The sequence below is a fragment of the Carettochelys insculpta genome, chromosome 13 (genome assembly GCF_033958435.1).
Source record: "Carettochelys insculpta isolate YL-2023 chromosome 13, ASM3395843v1, whole genome shotgun sequence".
Taxonomy (NCBI): Eukaryota; Metazoa; Chordata; order Testudines; family Carettochelyidae; genus Carettochelys; species Carettochelys insculpta.
Window position 1 is genome coordinate 6,512,978 of NC_134149.1, and position 26,008 is coordinate 6,538,985.

The following is a 26,008-nucleotide window of genomic DNA, read 5'->3' on the forward strand; positions in this document are numbered from 1 at the left end:
TACAGAGAGGGAGAGTCTCTGCTACACCACAGCCTTAGCTGAGAAGCGACTGTGCTTTTAGTTCAAGTGGTAGAGGCTCATGCATTAAGCACGAGAGTTCCCACATTTGGTTCCACCTGTTGGCACTATAAATGATACCAAGCCCTACCCCATTGCTCATGTACTGAAGTTCTCGTCTTTGATTAACTGGAGAGTGTGACTAAAATTTGTGTAATCGTACAATGCATTCTCAACAGTCAGCTTGCAAATCTGATTGGCTAAAAATGCTCTTCAGCACAGAGATTTGTACAATCACTATGCAACCTCACAATGATGTATATTTCTCTACGTTCAATTGAACACCATTAATTCTACTACTCTGATTTGTTACTCTAAATCCTCCCTACTGATAAGCCAAAGCCAAACATGGCCAAACTTTTGACCCACCCTCCTCGTTTCATCAGACTTGTTGAATAGTGTTGAACATTCCAGGATAATTCAATGTTATGGCAAAAAAAGGGGCCTATGATGGATGAATTTTCTGTTCTCTGTCTGAGTTTGGGCCTCCCCTGGTGTTTGATTCACGTTGTCTTTCAGATACAATGCACTACAAGATGCGGCTTGGCGAATAGCCACTGGACTCAAAGGGAATAACAAGTCATTAATATTAGCTCCTGAATGAATTAATGGATGGAGTGCTCTGTGACGTATCCATGGATGCATGTATTGCATTTCACTGTATTCCACTGCCACCCCGTCCAACAAGGTGAGCGGTGTCAAAGGGTTTCCCCAAGAAGGCTGTATGAACACACCACATTTCAGTGTATCCAACTGCAGAGGGATTAGCAGCCAAACCTCCCTTCCTTGGGCACTTGGAGATGGAGGTTCTATGAGTTCCTAACCTTCTCCCACCTCGCAGTGTCCCTTATGGCAGCAACTTCCCCTCTTCCTGTGCCAGAGCATGGGAATGTTTCTCCCCCCTATCTTGCTCAATCTATCTTCTTGAAGAGGTTGGGGCTAACCTGTAAGATAGGCTGATGGTCTTTTGGGGTGAGAAGAGCCTTTTGTTTTTCCTCCCTTTTGCAAAAGGAACAGGAAAAATATCCCTATGTATGCTACAGCCAGCCTGGGAAATAAGCAGGAGGTAAGAGATGGCTGACGATCAGTAACTAGGGAAGCCTTGTTACCATGTGATAGAAACACTCCCCCACAAATTACGGCAGACTTATGGAGGTAGTAGAATCTCCCTGCATTACGGAGGGATACATGCATATTTCCCCCTCCCACCATCCTTATAAGCACTTCTGATGGTTGGAGTCAGAGTCAAGTCCTTTGCAGGCCCGATGTTCTCTTAGACAGCCATCAGTGAAATAAAACAGAAGTTAAGTTGAAAAGGGATAGGTGGGTCCATGATGTAATTAGGGGAATAAATAATTGTTTTTGTGGGGAAAAGGTTTGGAAATGCAGGTCCTGCTGCATGCAAAGATCATCCCATGTCCAGGAACCATTTGAGAATGTGGCAGGGTAAGAACATAAGAACGGCCACACTGAGTCAGACCATAGGCCCATCTAGCCCCATATTTGGTCTGCTGACAGTGGCCAATGCCAGGTGCCCTGGTTGGTGATGAACCAACCAGGTAATCATCAAGAGACCCATCCACCCAGCTTCTGGCAAACAGAGGCTAAGGACACCATCCCTGCCCTTCCTGGCTATTATCCACTGATGGACCAAACCTCCACGAATTTATCCCCGTTAGAGTCTTGGGCTTCACAATATCCTTTGGTGAAGAGTTCCACAGGTTCACTGTGTGTTGTGTGAATACTTCACTTGTTTTCAGTCTGCTGCCCATTAATTTCACTTGGTGGGAGAGAACAGCAGTGCATTCCAGACACAAGCTAAAATCAGGTGGCTTTGCGCTATTACATGAACTATTTGCACAACTTAGTTACCTAACTGGTGTGAGGGGACTGGGCTACTGAAAAAAGAATCGAAGGAGAGAGAGAGAAAAGGTTTCATCCTGGAATGGATATATTGATTTCAAGAAGAACAAAATGGCTAATTTTTGACTCATGCAATTGTACAGTGAAAATCTCTTTTCAGTCAGAGGTATTATTCCTTTCATAACAAACTTTTTACCTTTGTCTGCACCAGTTTCATGGGTCATATTAGTGATGCTCTTTGGGGCCATCACTGATGTAGAGGTCTCCCAGCGATGTACGTGTCGATTCCTCTCTGGTTTTGGTGAGCACGCTTTTTTTTTTTTCTAATTGAGTATGTAGAAATCATTCTATGAGTAACAGATGAACCCACACCACAAATTATGACTTGCTCCCTTATGGACTATCATCACAATTATAATTAAGGGAATGGAATATAACTCCTGACACAGCTGGCAACATCAGAGAGAAAAATCAACTTGAAATATTTAGTAACCAGGTGAGTTAAGGGGAATATTGGGGTTAGATCCTCACGTGATATAAATCAGTGTCAGTCCATTTACTTCACAGCTTCAAGCAATGCCTGCTTATGCTATCTGAGAATCCAGTCTTCTTATTACAACAATGGGATATAGAACAGACAAACACTTGGAAATTCCCATACTCAAAGGTTACATCCATGGTACAATGAGCAACCTGTTGTGCTGAGTCTCAGTGCTTAGGTCAGCTCATGTAGGCTCATGGAGCTGAATATTGCAAAGTAGATGCCTGGGTTTGGGCTGGAACCTGAACTCTCAGACCCTTCCCCATTTCATCATATAGCTTGGTGGTTTGAGCATTGGCCTGGTAAATCTAGGGTTGTGAGCTCAATCCTTGAGGGGGCCATTTAGGGATCTGGGGCAAATAGATTACAAACAAACAAAAAAAAAAGATGGTGCTTGGCCCTCCCGGGAGGGGAGCTGACTGGACTTGATGACCTCCTGAGGTCCCTTCCAGCTCGATGAGATGCGTATGATTTTCTAACCAGGACTCCACCTTGAGCCTAAATATCTACACCAATTTTTAGCTGTGCAGCCTAAGCTCAAGTCAGGCTGATGTTGTTGGTCTTTTTTACTGCAGTGCAAACATACACAAAGCTGTCAATCATCATCACTTGACTTTCAGGGAACAATGCAGATCTGGACTACTTGTGTCTTCCCTTAGTGAGTACCAAGAACATAAGAAATTGAACCTTTCCTCCAATTCCATCTTAGATAAAGACAGCATTAAGTCTTTTATCTTTAGCCAACTACCTACACTAAGAGAACTCTTTGGGGACACGTGATAGATGAATTCAGATTTCAACAACGTATCTTTTTCAAACAAAACGATTTACAAATAACAAGTTTCCTGTCTCTCTGATGGTAAGTGTTCTCCACAGATGTCAGGAGCCTGCAAGGCTGAAAGATTCTTACTACCAGCCAAAAAGCCTGATGCCCTACATAGTGCCTAAACAAAGAAGATGAGCTTCCTAAAGCACAAATAGATTCATTTAGAGACATCCTCAAAAGATGAAAATAGATGAACTCAGGAAACAAAGGATACATACAAAGATTTCTGGGCATGAAACAAGGAATGAAGATTGAGAGTTTGGCACCTGAATGCAGTGGAGCTAAAGTTAGAATTGTCCTGTAACACAAAGTCAAGTCAGCAAAGCCTTTCAAAGTCATACAGTGAACTCTAAGCAGCTGTATTACAGAGCACCAAAGGTAGAGCTGAGATAAAGCCAGCAAGGATCACTGCCACGAACCCTGGCTGAACAAGTTCCAATTTTATGTACAAATGACTACCAAGGACTTGCAATGAAAAACATGGGCAAGCATCCATTTCAACATAGCTCTACTGGAAACAAGCTGACTTTAAATGTCGACAATAGACTATTTTTTTTAATTAATCAGGTTTGATCTTAAAAAATGGGTGTCCACTTGAAAGCTTTGTTTTTAAAAGGCACTTTACAAATTCTGTTTAGGCAGTATAAATTCAGCTGGATAAAAGGAAGAATTATACTCAGGAACATGTCAGAATATGGCCTATAATTTTGCACACTTGGTCCCTTGTTCATGTAATTCTCTACACACTCATTAGCACATAAATCTGGTGAAATCTCCCTGTACAAGGAGCAGTACAAATCCTCAGCTGGTGTAAATAAATGTAGCTCCATTCCAGACAACTGATTTGCATCCTGTGAGAATCTGACTTGCTACTTCATGTGAAGATTCTCTGGTTTGCACATGCTAATGACAGAGCATGCAGACTTATATGCACAACAGACTGAGTGTGAGAAATTACAGGTCACATTGTGCCAATGTGCTCCTTGGTATAATTTTTGCTGTAATTATTTCATGCAGATGACCCTGTGCACAGAATTTTGAGTGTGACAGGAGAGAACAAAGTGACACCTTTTTGCGTATTTGTTTGGCAAAGTTCATCATACAAACTAAAGGCCAGATCTTATCTGGTGCAAATTGTCTTAGGTTCATTAAAATCAGCTGGGTTGTGACAATGTACCCAAGTGGAAGATGTGACCCTCAGTTTCAATATTTTGGGTTGCACAATGGAATGATGGGAGTTGAATATGAACCTGGACAGACAAATGTATGTCGTACCTCTCTGGCAATTTTATCACCATAAAGAAGGTGGCTCCATGTAAGGTACTTCAAGTGAAGAAACTAATAGTGAATAACTCAAACTATTTGTTCAGACTAAACCATTGGACAATTTAGCCCTTGATTCTGTTCACAAATCACCTGCTGACCCATCATGATCTCTGTGAATGTATTTGTCATTCCAAGGCATCCACAATGTAGCATGCCAAAAGCCAACATATTTGATGACTGTTCACTTCAGCCATTCGCTGTCTGCATGACTGGTAACGTGAGTCATGTAACAATGTTTTTGCCTCTGTGACTCAATTTTTTTCTCAAGTAAGACAATAAAGAAAAAACCATACTGAACAGCAGATAGCAACTACTCCTGCTCCTACACATTCTCTTATTCACACATTAATTTGTAAGAGAACAGCCTTTCTCCAGATTTGTGTACGAACACGAACCCATTTGCATAAATGTTTGTGAACAGTGAATGAAAAGGAGCAGAAACACTGCCAGCTCAACAAGGCGTTTGCAGTTAAATGGATTCTCGCAAACATCATTTCTGAATCATTTAAATTCAGCCAACACTTACCCAGACCCAGAATCTCAAATGGCCCCTTTTAGATTCAATAAGAACTGATTTCATGGTTTAAATCTATCATGCCAAGGGGCTGTTCTGGATACAATCTTTCAGTGCTTTCATGGGCACTGCTTCCCCTCAGTCTGACTCACTACTCCCCACAGCCCAACCTCCTGCTCCTACTTGAAGCTCTCTGGCCTCTTAGGATCATCTCCCAGCAGGTCTCCCAAATCTTCCGTCAGCATAAGGATTCCTCCCATTCCACCAATTCATTTCTAATCTTGGGTCTTCTCTAGTTCTCAGGCCTGATACTCTCTTGGGGCTGACCATTTCCCCAAGCGATGAGCTGCTCCATCTGATCCCCACCCACTATGCCATCCACAGTTCCATCCAAGACACCCTACCACCTCTAGCTTCTACCGCACCACTCCAGAGGCTTCCTCCAGCCAATGCCTTCATTCCATTCCACCTCCAGATGCTGATTCCACAAACTGAGCTAGAATCACAGAATCATAGGTGCAGAAGAGATCTCAGGAGGTGACAGAGTCCAATGCCCTGCTGAAAGCAGGGTCAATCCCAACTAAATCATCCCAGCCAGGGCTTGTCAAGCTGGGACTTAAAGTCCTCTAAGAACGGAGATTCCACCACCTCCATAGGTAACACATTCCAGTGCTTCCCCACCCTCCTCATGAAATAATTTTTTCCTGATATCCAAACTAGACCTGCCCTACTGCAATTTGAGACCATTGTTCCCCATTGTCATCTGTCACCACTAAGAACAGCCCCTCTCCATCTTCTTTGGAACCCACATCAGGTAGGTGAAGGCTGCTATCAAATCCCTCGCCTAACTCTTCTCTTCTGTAGACTAAATAAGCCCCAAATCCTTCAGCCTCTCCTCAAAAGTCATGTGCTCCAGCCCCCTAAAAATTTCTGCTGCCCTAAAATATACTTCGGGACTCTCTCCAATGCATCCACATCCTTTCTGTAGTGGGGGACCAGAACTGGATTCAACACTCCAGGTATGGCCTCACCAGTCCCGAATAAAGGGGAATAATGACTTCCCTAGATCTGCTGGCAAAGCTCCTATTAACGCAAGCAAAGCTCTTCCTTTTCAGCAGCTTCTTACATGCCCTCTCTCCTCTCCACCCAGCGCAAGCCATTCTTTCCTTGGAGACTGCTCAACACGCAGCTCGGAACTCCAGTTTTATTCAAAAAAATCTTGGAAGTGGGAATTAAGGTGCTGCTTGAGCAAGCCCTACAGTAGCATGCTTAAAGAAGAACACAAGCTGAAGTGCTTTGCTGGAAGAGTACCCAATTTCATCAGTGCTCTCCTGTCTCCTAACCCATTGCCAGAGCAGGGTAAATGTGCATTGTTACAGCATCCCACAAAGGACAGGGCTGTAAAAACTAATGCTGCTGTTCCCTGAGGTCTGAACAATGGAGCAACCTTTGCTGTTTCTGCTCACACAGTTGGACTTCTTTAGGACCTCCTACACTTTAAAAGTGCTGACATACCAAAAGCCAGTGAAATTTTGGCAGTAAAGCCGGTTGTCTTTCGGCTCAAGCAGGCATACGTCTTATGTACAGCAATGGCAATGGAGGAGACTTTGTTAACATAAAGTGGTCCTCACCGGCCACAATGTCATTACGTTTCGTAGAGGTCACAAAGCATGCCTTCAGGTTGAACACCACCTGAACTCGCTAAAAACTCCCTCTCCTTTTGTTAGCAAACATTTTACATTTAATCTAAACCAGCCCAGTGCTGTGTTTGAACTGGGCTATTAACTCCAGTTCAAGTGCAGAACTACAGTGGTTTTTGTCTCTTCCGGGAGCAAAGTGACCCTATGACTTCTCTAAATGTTCCAGAAGAGGCCTTGGCATTTCAGGGCAAGACAGCTATAGGCAAATTGGAACTGGGGACATGTTGGGGGTCACTTAGCTAAGAGTAACCATGGCTGCTGGAAGCAAAAGTTGCCAAACCAGGGTTGTTTAACCACACAGAGAAGGTGGGAGAGGTAACATCTTTTATTGGACCAATTTCCGTTGCTGACTGCAACAAGATACAGAGCACACAGGCCTACTTTTCGTCAGCCATTCCCACTGTCAACAGGAGATATGGCAATAAAACAGGCCACTAAAGGGGATTTTAATGTCTAACTTCAGGAGTTATGTTTCAAAAGTATAACTTAAAATTTAAGCCCACTTGATGTATTATGTTGTATTATGCATGTTACAACATAAATCAGAGGCTACCACAATGGCAGAGGACCCATTTTTACGTGAACACCGTATTTTAATCACCAAGAACATTTTCAATAAAAACATTTCGGAAGCCCATTTTCTTCTTTATGCATGTCTAGAATTGAGAGAAAGCACCTTTTCAGAAAAAGAGCGTCTTGCATTACTGCATAGATAACGAACCAAATTGGGAACATTCTGCAATATATTACCTATGAATATTCGTTTGAGTTTTAATAGTAATTTATTTTGACTGTGTCCATGCCCCTTTTTATGTTCAATTTCTGAAGAAGTTCTAGCAAATGATTTTACTACTAGGAAAATTCACTGAAAACTATTCAAAACTATGTTTGCTGTCTGATAAGAAGCATTCTTTCAATTTGGGAATGTGAATATTGCACCCCAGAAAAATGATCTATTCATCCAATCAGAGAACAGAAAACATGCTCTCTCACCCATAGAGGTCCAATAATAATTAGCCAAAGGTGCTCAAGCTTTTAATGACAAATCATCACAGCATGGTTCGACAAATGATTGGTAGAAATCATACAAGGCACACGTGATCAGAACAAGAGGAGAAATTTGTTGAGCAAACAGTCCTATAGAACCTGAGAGACTAACACATTTATTAAGTCATGAGCTTTTGTGGGTAAGACCCACTTCTTCAGATGAAGAACGCTCACGACCTAATAAATTTGTTATTCTAAAGTGCTACAGGACTGCTTGTTATTTGTGAAGCTATGGACTAACACAGCTACCCCTTTGTTGAATCAAGTTACTCACTATAAAATTATTTGTCTCAGTCTGAAAACAGAGTATGAGATAAATCCCCCTTTGTCAAATGTCCAGGTGCCGAGTTTCCAACAGCTAAATATTCAACAAATATCTTTTGCCCCGGTCCAACAACTATTAGAAGAAAGCTGTCATTGGTGCAAAACCTACCAGTAGCATGAAAGCTCTTTCTGTGTGGCACTGTGCATTTTCTTCTATTCAGCACTGATTGACCACTGAACATATATTCATATTTAAATATACATATTTTCTAAAATGTCATTTTAAACTTTTAAATGAACAATTTTCATTCAGTCTTAGTACTGTGGATACAGAAACAAAAACATCAGCGTATTAATGCTGATTCCATTCCCAATCATCAAGTTCTTGGTAATTAGCTTCACTAAGTTTTGTAACCATGCATTAGAGAAGAATCTTTTTTCTAAATACCTAGCTGTCCAAATTTATTGCTGCTTGTCACTTTAAACTAGAAATCAGTTCTATGCATTGCAGTATGTTAATACAGACGTTTCAGACATTTAAAATGAATCTAACAAGTGTCTGACTCTAACACATACTAATAACGTTCGAGGCACACCAATTATATTAAGATCTACATCCATCACCACTCTGGAATAGGATATCAATTGTACTCACGTAGTGAAGGCCGCTTACACAGCAAACAGAATCTTCAACCATCCACTCAAATAATTTTTGCTTAGTTCATTTGCTAATCACAGTGGCATGACTAAATTTACATAAAAATTAATAAATACAGTTCATTTTAGTGTCATGATATTTGACATCATCTACTGTAGAACCAGAAAGAGCATATTGATGGTGACATGAAAGCTAGATTTAAAAGAGGAACTGACAGTGGTCATGAATTTGACTCACGTTATTAGTGACTTTTTCAAAATGACTGAATATTTAAGAGTGCTAATTCAGTGAAATCACAGACTCCTTTCCCATTCATGTTACTGGGACCTTCTCTAACTCTGGAGCTCCATCTCTGTAAGAAGCAAAGCACAATTCATGAGATCCAAAATTGGATGGCTTTAGTGGAAAAACCATTATTTGACATGCCCTGATTTGCTGGAACTACAGATTTGCATATCAGTGGATACATCCTCCAGGGATACTGCAGATAGATTAATTACCACTTTGGTGACTATGCAGATGAGTAACGTTCCCCTGTGATCAACTATTGATCTGACTGATAAGAGTGTAGTGTTGAGACTCTGACCCAGCCAGCTTCTTAACAATGCCATGCAACTAAAAAGTGGAGGGATGGACAGAATTAGGGTTTGGGGCAGATAGACTCCTGAGCAAAGGAACTTATTTAAAGAATAGCCAAGCCTGTAGAATAGATATGTACTGCGGTCATGTAAGCACAAGGGATGAGTAGTCAGAAAAGATGGTGAGGCTGGTGTCTCATATAATAGTATAGAGGAATTTTCTTTCATTAATAAACCAGGCCCAGCAAGGGTGGCTTTTTTGTTTCTATTTATTATTGTTCTGTTCAGTTTTTTTCATATTGCACCCACCCCCATGCAGCTGAGATCATTCGGCACCTTGGTACAGCTGAACACTCTTCACTATGGACACCATTTGAGCTATTCTGATTTACCTCAGCTCTAGCTCCTGGAGTTAAATTCTGCTCTAGTCATTCTTGTACAAATCCAGTGAGTGGCCACTGGATTTTGATATTGCTGTGAGAGGTAAACTTCGCCCCTCTTGTTTTGCTCTGCACAATTTTATAAAGCTACACCAGCAAGTCTTCGTAGAAATAACTGACTGTCGCATAATGTGAACAGATTGAGTCTAAAAGATATCAGCTACCCAGCATCTTGTTGCTCTGTATAAACAGGTTTTGTGTATACTCTGGTTTCCCTTTCACTAAATAAATGTGCCGGTCTTATTTAATGCAGCTGAAAAATCAGGCAGACAGGAGTTAGCTTGTGTTCATCAGAGAGTATCCAGCAGCGGATAGCAGGTGGATAACGGGGAGCAGGTTCAAAACTAACAAAAGGAAATTTTTCTTCACACAGCGCACAGTAGGTCTGTGGAACTCCTTGCCAGATGACAAGTATCAGAGAGGTAGCCGTGTTAGTTTCTATCTTCGAAAGCAACAAGAAGTCCTGTGGCACCTTACAGAGTAGCAGATATTTTGGAGCACAAGCTTTTGGGGGCAAAGACCCGCTTCGTCAGATGCATGAGTCACAAAAGCTTATGCTCCAAAATATCTGCTACTCTACAGGGTGCCACAGGACTTCTTGTTGTTCTTGCCACATGAGGTTGTGAAGATCAGGACTTTAACAGGGTTCAAAAAAGAATTAGATACATTCATGGTGGTTAGGTCCATCAATGGTTCTTAGCCAGGATAGGGAGAAATGATGTTCCTAGCCTCTGTTTGTCAGAGCTTGGATATGGATGTCAGGAGAGGCATCACTTTCCTGACTATCTCTTCTGTTCACTCCCTCTGGGGCATCAGATATTGGACACTATAGGAAGGATTCAACTAGCCTCATATTGTCTAGGTAGATTTCACCCCAGGGCTTGATGCAGAGATAAGAGTCGCAGATGCTATTAATCACTGCATCTTTGAGCAGCTGATCCTGGAACCCCAGCTGGAAGAGTGAATTCTTGATTTATTTCTACACGGCACTCAGGACCTGGCCCAGGATGCAACTACAGGGTGCATCTCTTTAGTCTGGCATTCTCTCATCTGGCAAGATTTTAGATAGATGGACCACCACTTGTCTTGGGTGTGGCCAAGTTTCCCACAGTCCCATAAGTTTGTTTACAGCCACCAGTCCTGGCTTTCAGTGTTCTGTGCTGTTATTTAGCTGTAATTTACTCCTAAATGTTTTCAAAGAGCCCAGTAAGCAGTGGAAGTGTTGGTAATGCTGCTAGACAATACAGATCTCCTGTGGTGTGGCAAATTCTCTGGTTTGGCAATGGTCAGGTCCCGAGGGTGCTGAATTAGACGAGTGCATCCTGTATAGTTAAACTAGTGGGTACTGGTGACCACAGTGTAATTAAATTTAACGTCCTTTCAAGGGGAGAAATATCAAAACCCATCACAGTAACCAGCAGCACCGAGAACCTCCATGGGCACTGGGGCAAGTCAAGAGGGGGACCTGGCCAGCGGTGGAAGGGGCAAGTTGTAGAGCGCTTGTCTCTCAGTGCTGACCAGGCTGTGCACTGAGCTCCAGCTGTTGAAGCAATTCAAAGGGGCCTGTAGCTCCAGGTGCTGCCACTGCTAAAGTATGAGAGGTGTTGGCAGGAGCTCTGGGCTCTCTGAAATGCCAGACCTGGGGGCAGCTGCCCCATCCAGCAAGGTTAAAATGCCTTCTATTTACCCATAATAAAGGTAAATGTATAGACAGTAGGAAGAACAAAAGAGTGCCACTTTTTAAACAGAGGCTCTTATAGGCAAAAAGAATCCTTCAAAATTTGGAAGTAGAATCCTAATAAGGTAGATAGGAAGGAACACAGAATCTGACAAATAAGTCATTGGATAAAGGCAGGGTGAGAAACAAATTGATAAGCAACATGCTAAAGACACAAACTAACGGCAACCTATGTTTAAGTACATCCAAGCAGGAAGCCTGCCATAGAACTTCCCCAAAATAATTCCAGGGGCAGATCTTTTAGAAAAACAGCCAATCATCATTTTAATCTTGTCAGTGATGGAGAATCTGCCTCAGCCCCCCGATAAATTGTTCCTGTGGTTAACTACTCTCACTGCCATGACTTTATGTCTGATTTCCAGTCTCAGTTATACTATGCGGAAGATTGACCCAGTCGTGGTCGATCTTCCAGGGTTCCATTTTGTGTGCCTGGTAAAGCTGCACAGAACTGAAGTGTCTGGGACCGGCAGTTGACCCCCGGACTCCTCGATATTGTGAGGAGTAAGGGAGGTTGACAGGAGAGTTTCTCCCATCGACCTTCCTCTGCGAAGATGACCAGGTAAGTCGATTGCAGCAGATAAGTTGATTCTAGCAACGCAATTGCTGTAGCCAGAACTGTGAATCTACAATTGAGTGTAAGTTTTAGTATAGACCTGCCCTCAGACACCATGGAATTAGGCCATTAATCAGGGGTTATGAGATTGCATGTTAAACATGGTGAGTATCTAAACAACATTAGATGATATCCAAATGAATGAAGAGATACAGTAACTCTCTCTTGTTAACTGTAGTCTTGGCTCTATGTTTTTTCAGGTAACAGGATGTATCCTAGGACAGATGAAACTTGCATTTACCATCTATGGACCAGATTACAGCTTGGGCGCCTCATGTCCCAGGACTGGACAGAATCCCCTGAGGGAGAACAGTCTCTGTTCCCTCCCAGAGCCTCTGTGATTGAGGGGAGGGCAAAGTCATGACTCCTTCCTTTCTCAGGATCATGTTATGCCTGGGCATGCAGCGGTTATAGGCACCTACTGCAGTGTGGAAACCTATTGCTTCTATAGAGGAGACTCTTCTGGAGAAATGACAGCTGGCTCAGCTAGAATTCACCTTAGACTCTCCACCAGTAATGTGACCTCTCCAGAGCTTGCGAGGTTGTCCGAAGCAGAATTTTCGCTCTCTATCCAGAATGTATGATGCATATGGAATGTACCTTGATCACATGATAACATGGGGCAGCACTTAATTTGAATCCTTTCAGAGTTATTAAATGTTGCTTAGTACACACACAAGGTATGCCATACCTGCCTGTCTTGAGTTTCTCTTTGACCTCTTCTTTGTTGTTGAGTATCATTAGCTTCCTCACTCCATGTACTAGGAGAGTGATTATTTTGGTTGACCCCTTTTACCTGTTCTGTTAGCTGACGAACAATACACCTCCCATGGCTTCCTTGTTAACACTACACTTGTTCTAGCTTCCTTGTAAACACATTCCAGATACTCTCCTCTTCTTTGTTAGGTGACTTCAAAAGTTAAATAGTTGAATTCTCTGATGAATCTCTCCATGCTATAATTTTAATACAGATGTCTGAAAGCCTTTGAAAGGAAAAGCCTCAGAAACATATGAGCTATTAAATACAATGAATTTATAACAAACTGGTGAGTCATCAAACAACCCCTTATCTTCCAAGCTATCCCCACACAGAATCTCATGGTGAGCTCTTAACACAAAGGGCGATATTTACATATTAACACTAAAGAAGCTATTGCTTATTCAAAGGCTATGTATTGATGGTATTTGGTCATGTCGCTGAATAGGATACAAAGAAGAATGTTCATTATTCATAAAGAATTTCCTCTCTGGTTTTAAAGCCACGGGCATTAAGAGCCAAGACTGACACCTTCGCAGGAGGATTATGGAAGGATGGAGCAATGAAGCAGACCAGAGCACTTTCCTCCATTGAAAGGGGGCTGTTGGCAGCCGAAACCGTTTCTAAAAGATGAGAGGAGTAAGAGGGCTGTCAACGTGAATCATTTGCTCAAAACATTCTCCTTCAGATGTGCAAAGTGTATGGCCGTGGCTCTGCAACGAATCGTTATTCCAAGACAACACCACACAGCAACAAAGGACAGAGAAGCTAAAAGAACTGTCTGTGAACTGAATACAGAGGGAAGAAGCGTATGTAAAGCAGCCATTATCTGGCAATACCAGGGGCTGGGGAATTAAAATACACCCTCTTTTGAGAAAGACCATAAGGCTGCTAATATCATTACACATTTTTGCTCGCTAAAATGCCTACGAGTGTGAACTGTCCAAATATATTACACAGGTAACCCCTGACACCCCTACCGTGTGGTGGGAGCAGGAGGGCAGGCAAGCCCTGCTCCCTGCTCCATGGCTGGCCCTCTGCCCCAAGTAATCCCTGGACTCTGTTCCCTGGTGGAGCAGGTAATGGGGCAGGATGGGGACAGAGTGGGACCTGAGCCCTGGGTGGGTTGCCTCAAGCCCTGCACCTTTGGCACTGTTGGGGAGGGTTGCCAGAGACCTCTGACCCCACCTCAGGATAGCCCTGGTAAAAGCAGGCCAGCGGGAGAACCATAATTGGTGGTCCATGAGAGACAGCATGATGTCCGGTTCTATTGTGCGAAGATTCTGCCAAAGCTACTTTGTTCCTTGGATTTCTTGCTGTCACAGTCCCCAATGTGCTTTATGAAAACTGGCTTATGAATATGTATAACTCCAAGATGCTTGATGCAAAAACATACCAATTTTACAGTTACAGTCTGCTGAATCTGTATACCCTATTTTTGTGCATGTGTCATTCTTTGTGTGTGAAGTTAGAAATATGAAGTGTGAAGCTGTTTATAATTTTTAACGTGCTAATACGGCCCACTATTGAGGCCCCGGAATCTGGCTGGCTTGCTAAACAAAGATTTGTGAATAGCCTTGCTTGTTCTGTAAGCCTAAATGGTGGTTGGTCCTAGAAAGACACGCGGCCAGGCTTCCTGATGCTGGAATCCATTTTGGATCTAGTACTTTTCCACTCAAGGTGGGAAAAGTTTAACACAAAGAAGCCCTGTCTTTGGCAAAGGGATTTAAGGAAGGGGGCAGCCAAACAATAGGGGCAGTTGCCAGGCACTAGGAGACACCTCCCCGTACCACCCAAGATGCCTACTAAGACCAAATAAGACCGTCCGGGGGAAGGATTGGGCCCTATTTAGAAGGCTGCTTCACTTGTGAAAGAGATATTTAGAACTACTGCTTAGGGTAAAATTTGCATGTAACAAGTTTCTTATTGGGTTAGAATTACCTAAGTGGTTTTTGGTCATGTTAATGTAGTAACTTGTTTCGACTGGTTTTCACTTGCAACCACTGAAATCCTATTTTTAATGCTTAATAAAAACACGTGTTTACTACCAAGCTCAGTGTAAATCACTCTTACCGTGTGCGCGCGCAGGTGTGGAGCAACCTGTCTATCTCTTTCTCTCTCATTGATAAGGGGTTTTCTCTGTGTAAAATTTTTAAATGACGTGATGGATGCCCTTTGTGTGTGTTTGGGGCGTGTGGGGGGTTCATTCCTGGGTGCTGAGACATGAGAGCTGATTCCTCCCAGAGCTGAACTGGTGCATTGCCTCTGTTGCTCTGAAGAGGGGGTGGTTACCCTGATGTTGTACCGAGTCTGGGGAAGATCAGAGGATCTAGCCCAGGGTGGTGGGGAGTCCCAGAGAGCAAGGAGGGTGTTAGAGGCACACCAGGAGGCAACCCATAGGAGATGGCTGTGATTTATCTCGTGCCTTGACTTGTTGGAGCCTTATAGCAGAGATCTAACTCAGAAAAAAGAAGTTTCTCACTGTTGAAAGTAAGAATGAGAGAGATTTTTTCCAGTTAAAAACAATTTCCCATGCTTTATAGGTCATGTCTCAGCTGCTGGAAACTAGCAGGGTTCCATTCTGAGCTGATAACACTGCACAAAGCTGATTGTTTAGACAGAGAGCAATATGGTGACAGAGCTGTCAGCCAGCAGCAGTTAGCAAAGTACATACAGCCCATCCCATTAACGGGGCACTTGGAGCCTCTGAAAAGCTGAGCAAATGCAGTTCCCAAGTGACCTTGCAGATCCCAGCTGTCATGTATGAGGAGTGTAGATCCAGGCACTGAAATGTGCAGAGAGACCTGACCACAACATCTTAAATGGCTTTCCTCCCGCTGGTCCAGAGTGCTTGTTGTTGGGAATATTTTAGAGCTTCATAGTCTCTAAGGCCAGAAGCGACCATCGTGATCCACTCTGACCTCCTGTGCATTTCAGCGTCACCCACCCACTCCTGTAACAGACCTATAACCTCACACAGAGTTACCAATGTTCTTAAGGGACGTGAAAATTGTTGTGCCAGCAATACAACCAGCTCGTTCCCTATCTCATCCCCACTCCCACGTTAAACATGGCTAGTTCCCAGATACTGCTGTAATGAAAGATTTACAGGTTGAACCGCTCTAGTCCGGCACAATCCACTCTGATAACACCCATGGTCCGGCATGACTTCAGTTAGCTGGATGATCAATTATCATGCGTGTGGCCAAGTTATCTGCAGTCCCATAAAGTTTGTTAACAGCCACCAGTCCCGGCCCTCAGTGCTCGGTGCTGTTATTTAGCTTTAATTGACACTTAAGTGTTTTCTAAGAGCCCAGTAAGCAGTGAAATTGTTGGTAATGCTGAGAGACAATATTGACCTCCAGTGGTTCAGCACATTTTCTAGTTTGAATTGGCTCAGGTCCCTAAGATGCTGGACTACAGAGGTTCAACCTGTAGTTTGATATTTCACACCCTAAAACATGTTAAGCCACATACTGTTCAGAGAGGCAGACAACCAGGCACAGGGAAACAGCACTGTGTGCCCCACAGATGTCATTTTTTTCCTGGTGAGTTGTTAACATCTTACAAAACGTCAGCAGAAGGATGGTCCAGTGGTTAAGGCATTAATCTAGGATTTGGGGGAATGTGGATTCAAATCCCTCCTCTTCCTGGGTCTGGCTAGATAACTTGATCTCCCTATGCTTTAGTTCCCATCAATAACCCCAACATCTCACATACCGCATAGCAATGGGTACATTAAAGTTTGTGAGGTACAGCAACCTTCTATAGTCTGGGCTTCTGTCACTTGGCAATCTGTGCTCCAGCATCTCTGTTGGTGAGAGCACTCCTGGGGAAAAGCCGGGTCCACGCTCAGCAAGTCCCCTGCCTCCTGAGAGCGAGGCAAACAATTCAAGCTCAGCATGGGAAAGGTGGAGGAGCAGAAATGGGGATGCTTAAGGAAAGAGGCAGGGTGGCTGCAGGCTCCTGCAGCTGGGGGCACCATCCCTGAGGCCTGCAGTGGAAAGGGGAGGCGGAGCCCTGCAGTCTGCTGTGGGAGCAGGAAGTGGAGCCCATTGGCAGTAGGGCTCTGCAGCCACCCTGCTTCTTTTCCCAAGAAGCCTGTTTAGTTGAGTCAGTCAGCTGCCCCAGGAGTGGACTCCACACAGACAGCAGCAGCAGAGGAGCCAGAACTGACCTCCCCTGTCTAGCAAATTCATGGGTTCAGATCTAGAGGGTGCTGGATCACAGAGGTACAACCTGTACTGAGGTAATGAGGCCATGAAATATACCTCCAAAGGACTCAGGGAAATTGTGATCTTATTTATAGGAAATAGCTGGGGAAAATGTAATGAGCAACTCTCCTGACTTCAGCTGAGTTTCTCTGGGTTTGCCCTGGGATCAGAGCCTGGCCCAGGCTGTTTTCATAGGCATTCAGTTAAGAGCTCATGCATCCCCGAGCCACGTGGGAGCATCCCTCTGTGTCACATTAATCACGTTTAAGAACCTTGTTCAGGGAAGAGGAGTTGAGCACCTAGCAGGACTGAGCTGCTGGTGCTGTTCTTGCTTTGCGGTTTTGTTTTCTTTTTAAAAATTCTCAGTACTAATATGAATGACACACACACACACACACACACACACACACACAAAACCTCTGAAATATAAGGTTAGAGACGGTAATTTAATCAGTCGAGTATTTCTGTGCAAGAAAAAAAGCCATTATCAGCTGTAGGTTTCACTGTGTCAGCCCTTCTAGTTTGTGCCAGCACTTTTAGATCATACTCTTATCTATGGAAGGTACATGTAGGGACCACGTCGATGCCGTATCTGAGCACGGCACAGTTTTGATACTTTTAGCCTCACAATATTCCAGTGAGGCAGGGAAGTGCTATTATCCCCATTATACAGATGGAAAACTGAGGTACACAGAAGCTAAGTGACTCACTCAAGGTCACACAGGAAGTCTGTGGCAGAGCAGGGACTTGAAACTCTACCAGCTCTTAGGTGGATGCCCTAACCGTTGGGCTATGCTTCCTCATCAACTGTGTGAGCGTGCAAAGCAAGATTGAAATTGGGAAACCAAACAAACACCAACAGCAGCTGGAACATCCCCTATCCTAGGAAGTGGGGAAAAGCTATGACCAAAGAAACCAGCACCAATTGCTCCTTGAAGGGATTTAAGCAACATTTCGTGGTCTGGCCCCCTGACAGAGATAATGGGGGAAACACTGTACACCAGCTCACAAGCTGAATCTGCAGCACAGACCACTTAGCTGCTGCAACCAGCACTCAGTTCAATCTGCCTACGAGAGTTTTAGTAAAGCTGCCTGCCTCCACCGCCTTTCATTCATGTCTTTTTAAACCTCTAAATTGTCCAGGGAGTTTATGAATTGTGCTTATTTTTGAGAAAGGGGCTGGAACCAAACCCCCAATGCTGAACGTCCTTCAGCTGAGGGTCCACACTCCACAGCTGGGCTCCTGCACTGGGAGGAATCAAACCCTACATCCAAACAGTTTTGGGGTGACTGAGGAGATCTGGGCCCAATCCACATTTTGCAGCTTGGGCCCATCTCCATTATTAAACCAGAGCGAACACAGCCAGTTATTGAGGAACTGTTTTCATGGCTTTTATAGCTTTATGTAGCTGCTAGTTTAAAGGCTGCCAAAACATTCCACAATCTCCAAAACATCTGTCCCTCCCTCTTTCCCCTTCCTTATTCTCCACTAAGATATATGGGTATGAATACACTTAAACCAGGAGAGCAATATTAACAGGACAGATTTGTCTGAGAAGAAAGCTGGCAGCTTTAATTACAAACTTACCAGGACCATGAATAGTCACACAGCACTGGGAGCTTCCAGAGAGACACTGCGTGTAACAAAAATTGGCTGTGGTGACAAACAGCCTGTCCGTGTCACAAGTTGTCCAAATGTCCTAACTTCCTCTTCCCCTGCCACCATGACAACAGTTGTGGGGTCAGTCATTCTATTTCTAGGCACAATGGAACTCACCCTGTACCAAGGGCTAGCATGGAGAGCGCTTGTTGTATGTTCATTTCCTTAACTTTTTCTACCTAATCAGTCTCCTGTTGGCTGACGAGAGCTGCCAGCCCTCATTATGAGCTGCTATCACTGATTTTTTTTTTTCTTCCAGTCCAGACTTTGCCTGGCTTGTCTGCTTTTTCATGTAAAAAGGTTATGTATGCCTTCAGGGAGGCTGAATGTTAAGGGGGGGGGGGCATGGGGAAATCACATGAAAACAGAACTGTGGGCAAGAGGCCAAAACTCATGTTGACAGGGCTGTGACTAACCAATGGTGTTTTTTTTTTTTTAATCTCTCATTATAGCTTCTGCCCTGAATGCACAACACAACCGAAATTAGTTTTCCAGAAGCAGACTCCTTATGTGACCATGTTTTGTAAAGATAACATCAGCTTACATTGAGCTATTTAAGAGAACAAATAGTTGAAAGAGGAACCTCAGATGGCCTTTCCGATGTTACCTGCATATTCCTGGTTTGATTGAAGCTACCAAATTGCTCTGTATTTCGCCATTGCTTGATAATAGCATAGAAGAATTCACAAAAACCCACACAATCTGAGTTCTGGGAAGGTTGGGTTTGCACCTAGATTTTGCTGCTGGCCCAATCTACTACATGTTTTAGAGAATGTGTCTGTCTGTTCAAGTGAGTCTGAACCACAAAAGCTCATCACTGAATAAATCATTTTGTTAGTTTTAAAGTGCCACACGACTGCTATTTTATAGTAACAGAGAGGAAGCCATGCTAGTCTATACACTATCAAAACAAAAAGCAGTCAAGTAGCACTTTAAAGACTAGCAAAATAGTTTATTAGGTGAGCTTTTGTGGGACAGAAAAGCTAGTGTAGACACGGCCTGAATGACCAGGCATGTGTAAGGGGCTGTGTCCCCTCTCAATCCAGGACTCCCTCAGCCCTGAGCCTCCCACCCCACAGCCATCCTTTAGGGGTGCTGAAGCTTTCTGACCTCCCACACAGACTCATATAGGGACATTACTGGCTTGGGTGACCAGCCGGAAGAAATCTGGGTGCTGCTCAGGTGTTCAGCAGACTGCCCAAAGTGGGCCGCATGTTTCTCTTGGTCGACACATAAACACATCTTGGTGCACATAACACTTATTCCACCTCAGGATGGAAAAAAAATAGAGGGAACACTGCCCAGGACCTCTAGATCTAGGTCTTTCTTGTGTCTGTTAGCTTAATGGTGTTGCAAACTCAAATCACAGCATACTTCCAGAAGTAGAGGGTGTTCTTCTTTTCTGATCAATTCTCACATGACACCACAAGCCTCACCTGCCTGCTGACTCACTACTGATGTCACAAGTTGATGGTTGTAGCATCCAAAGACACATAAGCAACTGAGTTAGGTGAAGTTTTAAAGCAACAAACTTTGTCTGTCAATCAAATGGCATTTAAAGCCTTCGATAAAAAGACAGGGACTCTTCAAAACTATCTAGAAAGGCTGCAACTCACTTGCACCTGACGTGAGCTCTAAGCAAAACTCTAGTTTCACAGTGGTTGGAAGAGGCAGGGGAAAGAGATAGGGATACAGGTAACTCTGTGGAATGTTTTGTGTTCTGATCCGTCGGGGCAGAAAAGGGACATTGATTTTCCCTGGGAATAGGAAAGTACATCTTTTACTTTGAAGAGGGGGTATGAGCTTTTATTTTTCAACAGACACTAGTAGTTAGGTCTCAGCTGAGAATCAGCTCTTTAAAGACAGCATCTAGTGTATAGGAAGGAAACTGGGATCAATTATATGTTACACCTGGATTTATCTGAGGAGAGGATCCAAGATCAGTGGCAAAACTGCCTGAAGGGAATTCAATATAGTTGATATTGGCTTGGGCTATATTAGACAGGTAAGTCAATTGCAGATACACAATTCCAGCTACACAATCAACTTTTCTCCAATCAGCTTGTCTGGCCAGCCACACAGAGGGAGGTTGACCTCCTTTACGCCTTGCAATAAAAAGGAGTTCAGTGGTCTACTGCTGATCCCAGATAGATCGATTTTGTGTGTCTGTACCCAGACGCATAAAATTGAACTCCGGAAGATCGACCCTGAATGGGTCCATCTTCCCCATAGAATAGACAAGCTTGTAGTTTCAGCAAGGAGCCACAGATATTCCTTACCTGTTCAACTCTCCTGCCTCTTGCCTGCAATTGTCTTTTGCCTGGCATGCTGAACCCCATTGTGACCATCTGCAGAGGTGGTGAGAAAACCAGCTCAAATACCAAATCATTAAGCCAATAATCTAAGGCATAAGTTGGTTGACTAATTCCAAATACTGGTCCAAGAATGAGGTACAAAGTGGGGAGAAGAAATGGAGAGCAAGAGTAATGACTTTCTAGACAATCCCTTGGCAATCGTTAAACAAAAATGTAAGTACATCTTATATCCTTTTCAGAGTCTTTCAAATCCATGCAGCGTTTCATATGCAACTCACTGTCTGACTTTCCAGTTAGAGAGATTTTTCAGTAGTGATTTAGTTAATTCCATATCTGAATTTCCCTTTAAAGACTACAATATTATCATCCCATAGAATCTACTGCATAGATTATGATGTCTCTGCTCTGTGAAGCCCCTCACGCTAACAAATCAATGGAATTTTCCAGTGCCTTTATGAAAATGTACATTATTTACAGCTCAGTATGTGTAATTCTTTATTTTCAGACAACCTGAGAGCAGATCTGACATGCTAACGGTAGGACCTGTGTTACTTGGGCTAAAGTTTGCTTCAGATGCTCAACTTACTCTATTCTAAGATGGCACCAAGAACACAACTTCATCACTTTATGCTCATGGTTCTTCAGCTCTATGCCAAGAAAGCACTGATGATGACATAATGAGCCCTGAAATGGCTCTAAGTGCCAGCCAATTCATAGCTTGTAAAGAGAAATTACATTCTACAAGTGTTGCCCTGGGCTATTCTCAAGGCAGAAGAGACCAAGAGAAATCTTGAAAATGTATTCTACACACTGATCCAGGATATATTTTTCATAAAAAACATGAAAGCCACATAAAAACAGACATGACCTCCCCAAAATCCATGGATGTGTTACCCAGAGCCTCATGGTCGTGGGCTAGCCAATACGGTTGTACCTTGGATGATAATTCTGAACGCAGAACTCAGAGCAAGAAGGAATAAAAAATGACATTAATCCATTTATAATGCAACAGAAGATGACAAGTTTTTCTCTTTTCATACTTCACTTTTTCAAGAAGAATAATCTAATGATACCATATGCTGTAGAAAAGGACTAGCACAGGTGTTTTAAGAGAGAAGTAATATCTCCAATGGTGGAGAACTTGGTACTAACAAATGTTCACTTTCAGTCAAAAACAAAACACAATTTTCACTCTTTGGGTCTTCACATCTCACCTGAAACTACATATCTCCTTTGGCAGGTGTGGAGTGCCTTGATCTCTACTGACATGAGGGTTCCATAGAGCTCAGCCCCTGGTAGCAGACAGTCCTCCAGGCAGACCACTGCCATCCTCATGTTTTCTCTCTTCCTCTCTCTCAGCGTGTAAACTATTGATTTACTCACTACAAACGCTCACAACTGTGAACCAATTACTCCCAGGAGCTCAAGTTCCCTCTAGAAATTTCAGTCAAGTAGCCAGATCCTTTCACCTTCTAAACTCTCAAAATTCTCAGCAGGAGATTTGAGTATGGACAAAGAAGAAATGTAACACTGGTTTCAATGGAGAACTGAATTCAGTAGTTCTAAATCAGATGTTTAGACAGTCACAGCCTGAGAGAAATAATCTCTCCCGCCTTTACGTCAGTTTTTGTTTCATGTAGTACATTTTTGAAAGGCCTGCGATGCATCTTTTGTAAGACAGTCGCTCCTGGTAGAACAGCACTTAATGAAGGAGCTAAGTGTTCTTCTAACACCAGTGCAAACATTATTCCTGCAATAAATGTTAGCAGGATATACGGCTGAGTGTAATGTTTGGTTGCTATTCATTGCAGATCAACAATTGCCCCAGCAGTGGCTGTCATTCAATACAGGATAACACATCAGATTTGACTGAGGGCTCAGATCTGTTTGTTTTTACATTGTTTGTGAAACTCAACCAAAACAGGACCCAACCCTAAGTATTTCATCTTGAAATATGATGTCAAGTAGGAGTGACACTATTCATAATGACAGTTAGTTCTATATACCGAAGCTTATACAAAAAGTAGGAGGCTTACCAGGTAGGCGGCATTAATGAAAAACACATACAGAACAACAAGAGGAAAACGTTAAATATAATTGAGAATAAGTACATCTTTAAAAGATAGCTTCGTCTTACATTCTCCTGAAGCATATCAAAGAGACAAATAACTTATTCATCGTTTTACATTAGTGATCAACAAGTAGATTCGGCCATACCTTTACTTTATCTGAAAAGGAAAACATTTGACTCAATTTCCTCTATGCATGCATTTCTCAAAATGCAACTGGGCGTGCAGTACATACAATGTTTTATTCTGCTTCACTGAAATACAGCTGGTATGAGCATTCCTGCAGCAATACGCAGAAGCCTTATGGCGTGGAAGGACTCGGGACTAGAGGAATCTGGTTCAGAGTGCTATTAGTTTCAGCAGTGTGCAGCTTTGGAAATGTGGGGGCGAGAAACTGACTCGGGATCAATGCTGTTTTGAGTAGCAAGCAAACTTTTGGCAGCCAAAAAAGGGCAGTGTAATGATGAGAGCTGAAGTAAACTTTATTTGAGAAAAGCAGCATCATCTTACTTCTTGTCTATAATACTGTATATGGCTGATGTTATACAGTGTCCCACGATAGACCGTATCAGACATTAACAGGCAAGCAAAGGGGGACATGAAGCGCATAACGCTTCCTGTGTCAGCTGCATTATATTGACACAGGCTGGGAAAAAAAACACACAGCACGCTAGAGGGACACGTACATTAATAATAAAGGTAATCATAACAAACAAAACATGGATCCGTAGTGCACAAACCTTCCGGCTCTGTGTTCTCTTTGAGGTGCACCTGCTTCAGTGGGCAGCAGAAGATTTCGTGACACTTAGCACGAAAAGGGGACTCTTTTTTCTTTAATTCCGCAGATTGGATGGAATCTTGCCGTAACATAATGTACTCCTGTGTGCCAGGGGGAGCGTCATCCATAACTGTTGTCACCACATAACAAAATGAACTCAAGTTAGAGTTTAACGAAAGAAATCTAGAGACGTATATCAACTATATTGCATTGAGGTGGGGAAGGAAAAGGGGGCGAAACATTGGTCGTGAAGAAAAGAAACGTAAAAGCATTAAAAAAAGTTTTGTGGCGGTGGTGGAGAAGAGGGGTGGGGAGAGGTTACTTTTACAAACAACACTTTTTATAAACATTCGTCCTTTATCTCGCTTCATGCAACCTTCACCCTAAGGAAAAGAACCATCATAGCAGGCTGTTGCAGAGAGTAACACAGGTTAGCTATTCGGTATCCCCTGTGGACTCCTGCAATACATGCTGGATTCTGCATGCAAATTAAGGAAAATGGAAAGAGAGCATGCGATATTCTAACCTGCAGCTTTTATATTCTGTACTTGAGTTTATTACATCAGCAAGCCACACTGCCGTATCTGTGGGCAATGCAGCATCAACACCTCTCTATTCCCCACCGTACAAAAGAAAAGATCGCTGAAAGGATCAGGCAATTCCTCACAGCCAGAATGATAATCCAATGATGCCTGAATGGACTATCGCCTTCAAATGGATAAAAGGCAAACGCACGGAGAGTGCATGTTAATTTTGTTATGGCTTTTCCAGTAGTTCTTTTAAATCAATATTCCCATCAGTACTACCGATGGCATATATACGGAATTGTTGTCTCAAATCGAATCATTACATGAAGCAGTAAAACCTGCCATACAGAAATAACTGGCTTGCAAATCATTGGCAATATTACACAGCTAGAAGGTCAAAATGCTGTTCTATTTGCTAAAGAAGCCAGCTTCACTCTCCACCTAGACATTTGGATTTTGGGCTTGAAAGGCAGACCTTTGCCAGGAGCAATACCTATCTAATTTTTAAGAGTGTTTGCCATTCTAAAAATATATATTTGTGACTAACTAGAGAAGCATAAAATCTCAGCTGAAAATGGAATGAGTTTCTACTTTCCAAAATATATCTGAAAGAAAAAAAAATCCCTGAACAAAAAAATTAACAGCATACCTATTACGCTGAATAAAAAGGGCAAATGCAAAAGCAATACATGACATTATATACTGCCTTGCTAATGTGCTTTCACTTGTCATTAGTGTCTTAAAGATACCAAGTGGAATCACATCACCCAATAAAATAACCCACTTGCCTTACTGTTGACCTCTTAAGCCATAAATGAAAGCCATGAGTTCAGTGCTACAGGCTGAACCTCTCTAGTCCGTCACTCTCTTCTGGCAACACCCCTACTCCACCATAATTTTAATTAGCTGGATGACCACTTACCATGGGTGTGGCCAAGTTTCCTGTGGTCCCGGAAATGTAGGTTACAGCCACCAGTCCTGGCTTTCAGTGTTCTACGCTGTTATTTACCTATAATTTACTCCTAAATGTCCTCTAAGAGCCCAGGAAGCAATAGAAGTGCCGGTAATAATGCTAGACAGTATTGACCTCCCGTGGTCTGGCTAATTCCCTTGTTCGGCATTGGTCAGGTACCAAGGGTGCTGGACTAAAGAGGTTCAACCTGTACCCATTGCTTGGGGCTATGTAACCAGGTTATGGCTGGTGGCCTTTGGTTTCACTATGAGCAATCACATCCTTTCAAATTTTCATTAATCCCCAGAAAAGACCATGCACCAAGACTGCTATTGCTGCATTAGGTACAAGTCAGTATCAGTAACATGAACTAACAATCCAGACAGATTACTATTAAAATTATTCATAAACTTATTAGGAAAATATAACTGATTTGAAAAGAGCAATGGGGTCATTGACGCACCCTGTCTGGATTTCTGAGTAACACTCTCAATAATCCTTGCCGTGGTTTGGCTTTATTTAAAGGGGGCTTTGTGTGCATTAAAGGGACCACTCTGACAGCACTGGAGCT

General features: G+C 42.9%; 1 protein-coding gene across 4 annotated transcripts in view; it reads right to left on the reverse strand.

Annotated features, from left to right (window-relative positions):
• FGF13 (fibroblast growth factor 13) overlaps positions 1–26,008 on the reverse strand; it is a 357,392-nt gene that overhangs the window by 143,267 nt on the left and 188,117 nt on the right. For 3 of the 4 annotated variants that reach the window (XM_075007922.1, XM_075007923.1, XM_075007925.1), the window contains one exon: positions 23,921–24,088. The exons of the other annotated variant lie outside the window; for it this stretch is intronic. In XM_075007922.1, the coding sequence (XP_074864023.1) occupies positions 23,921–24,088 (168 nt within the window). The remainder of the gene's footprint in view (positions 1–23,920; positions 24,089–26,008) is intronic. 4 annotated transcript variants of the gene reach the window in all.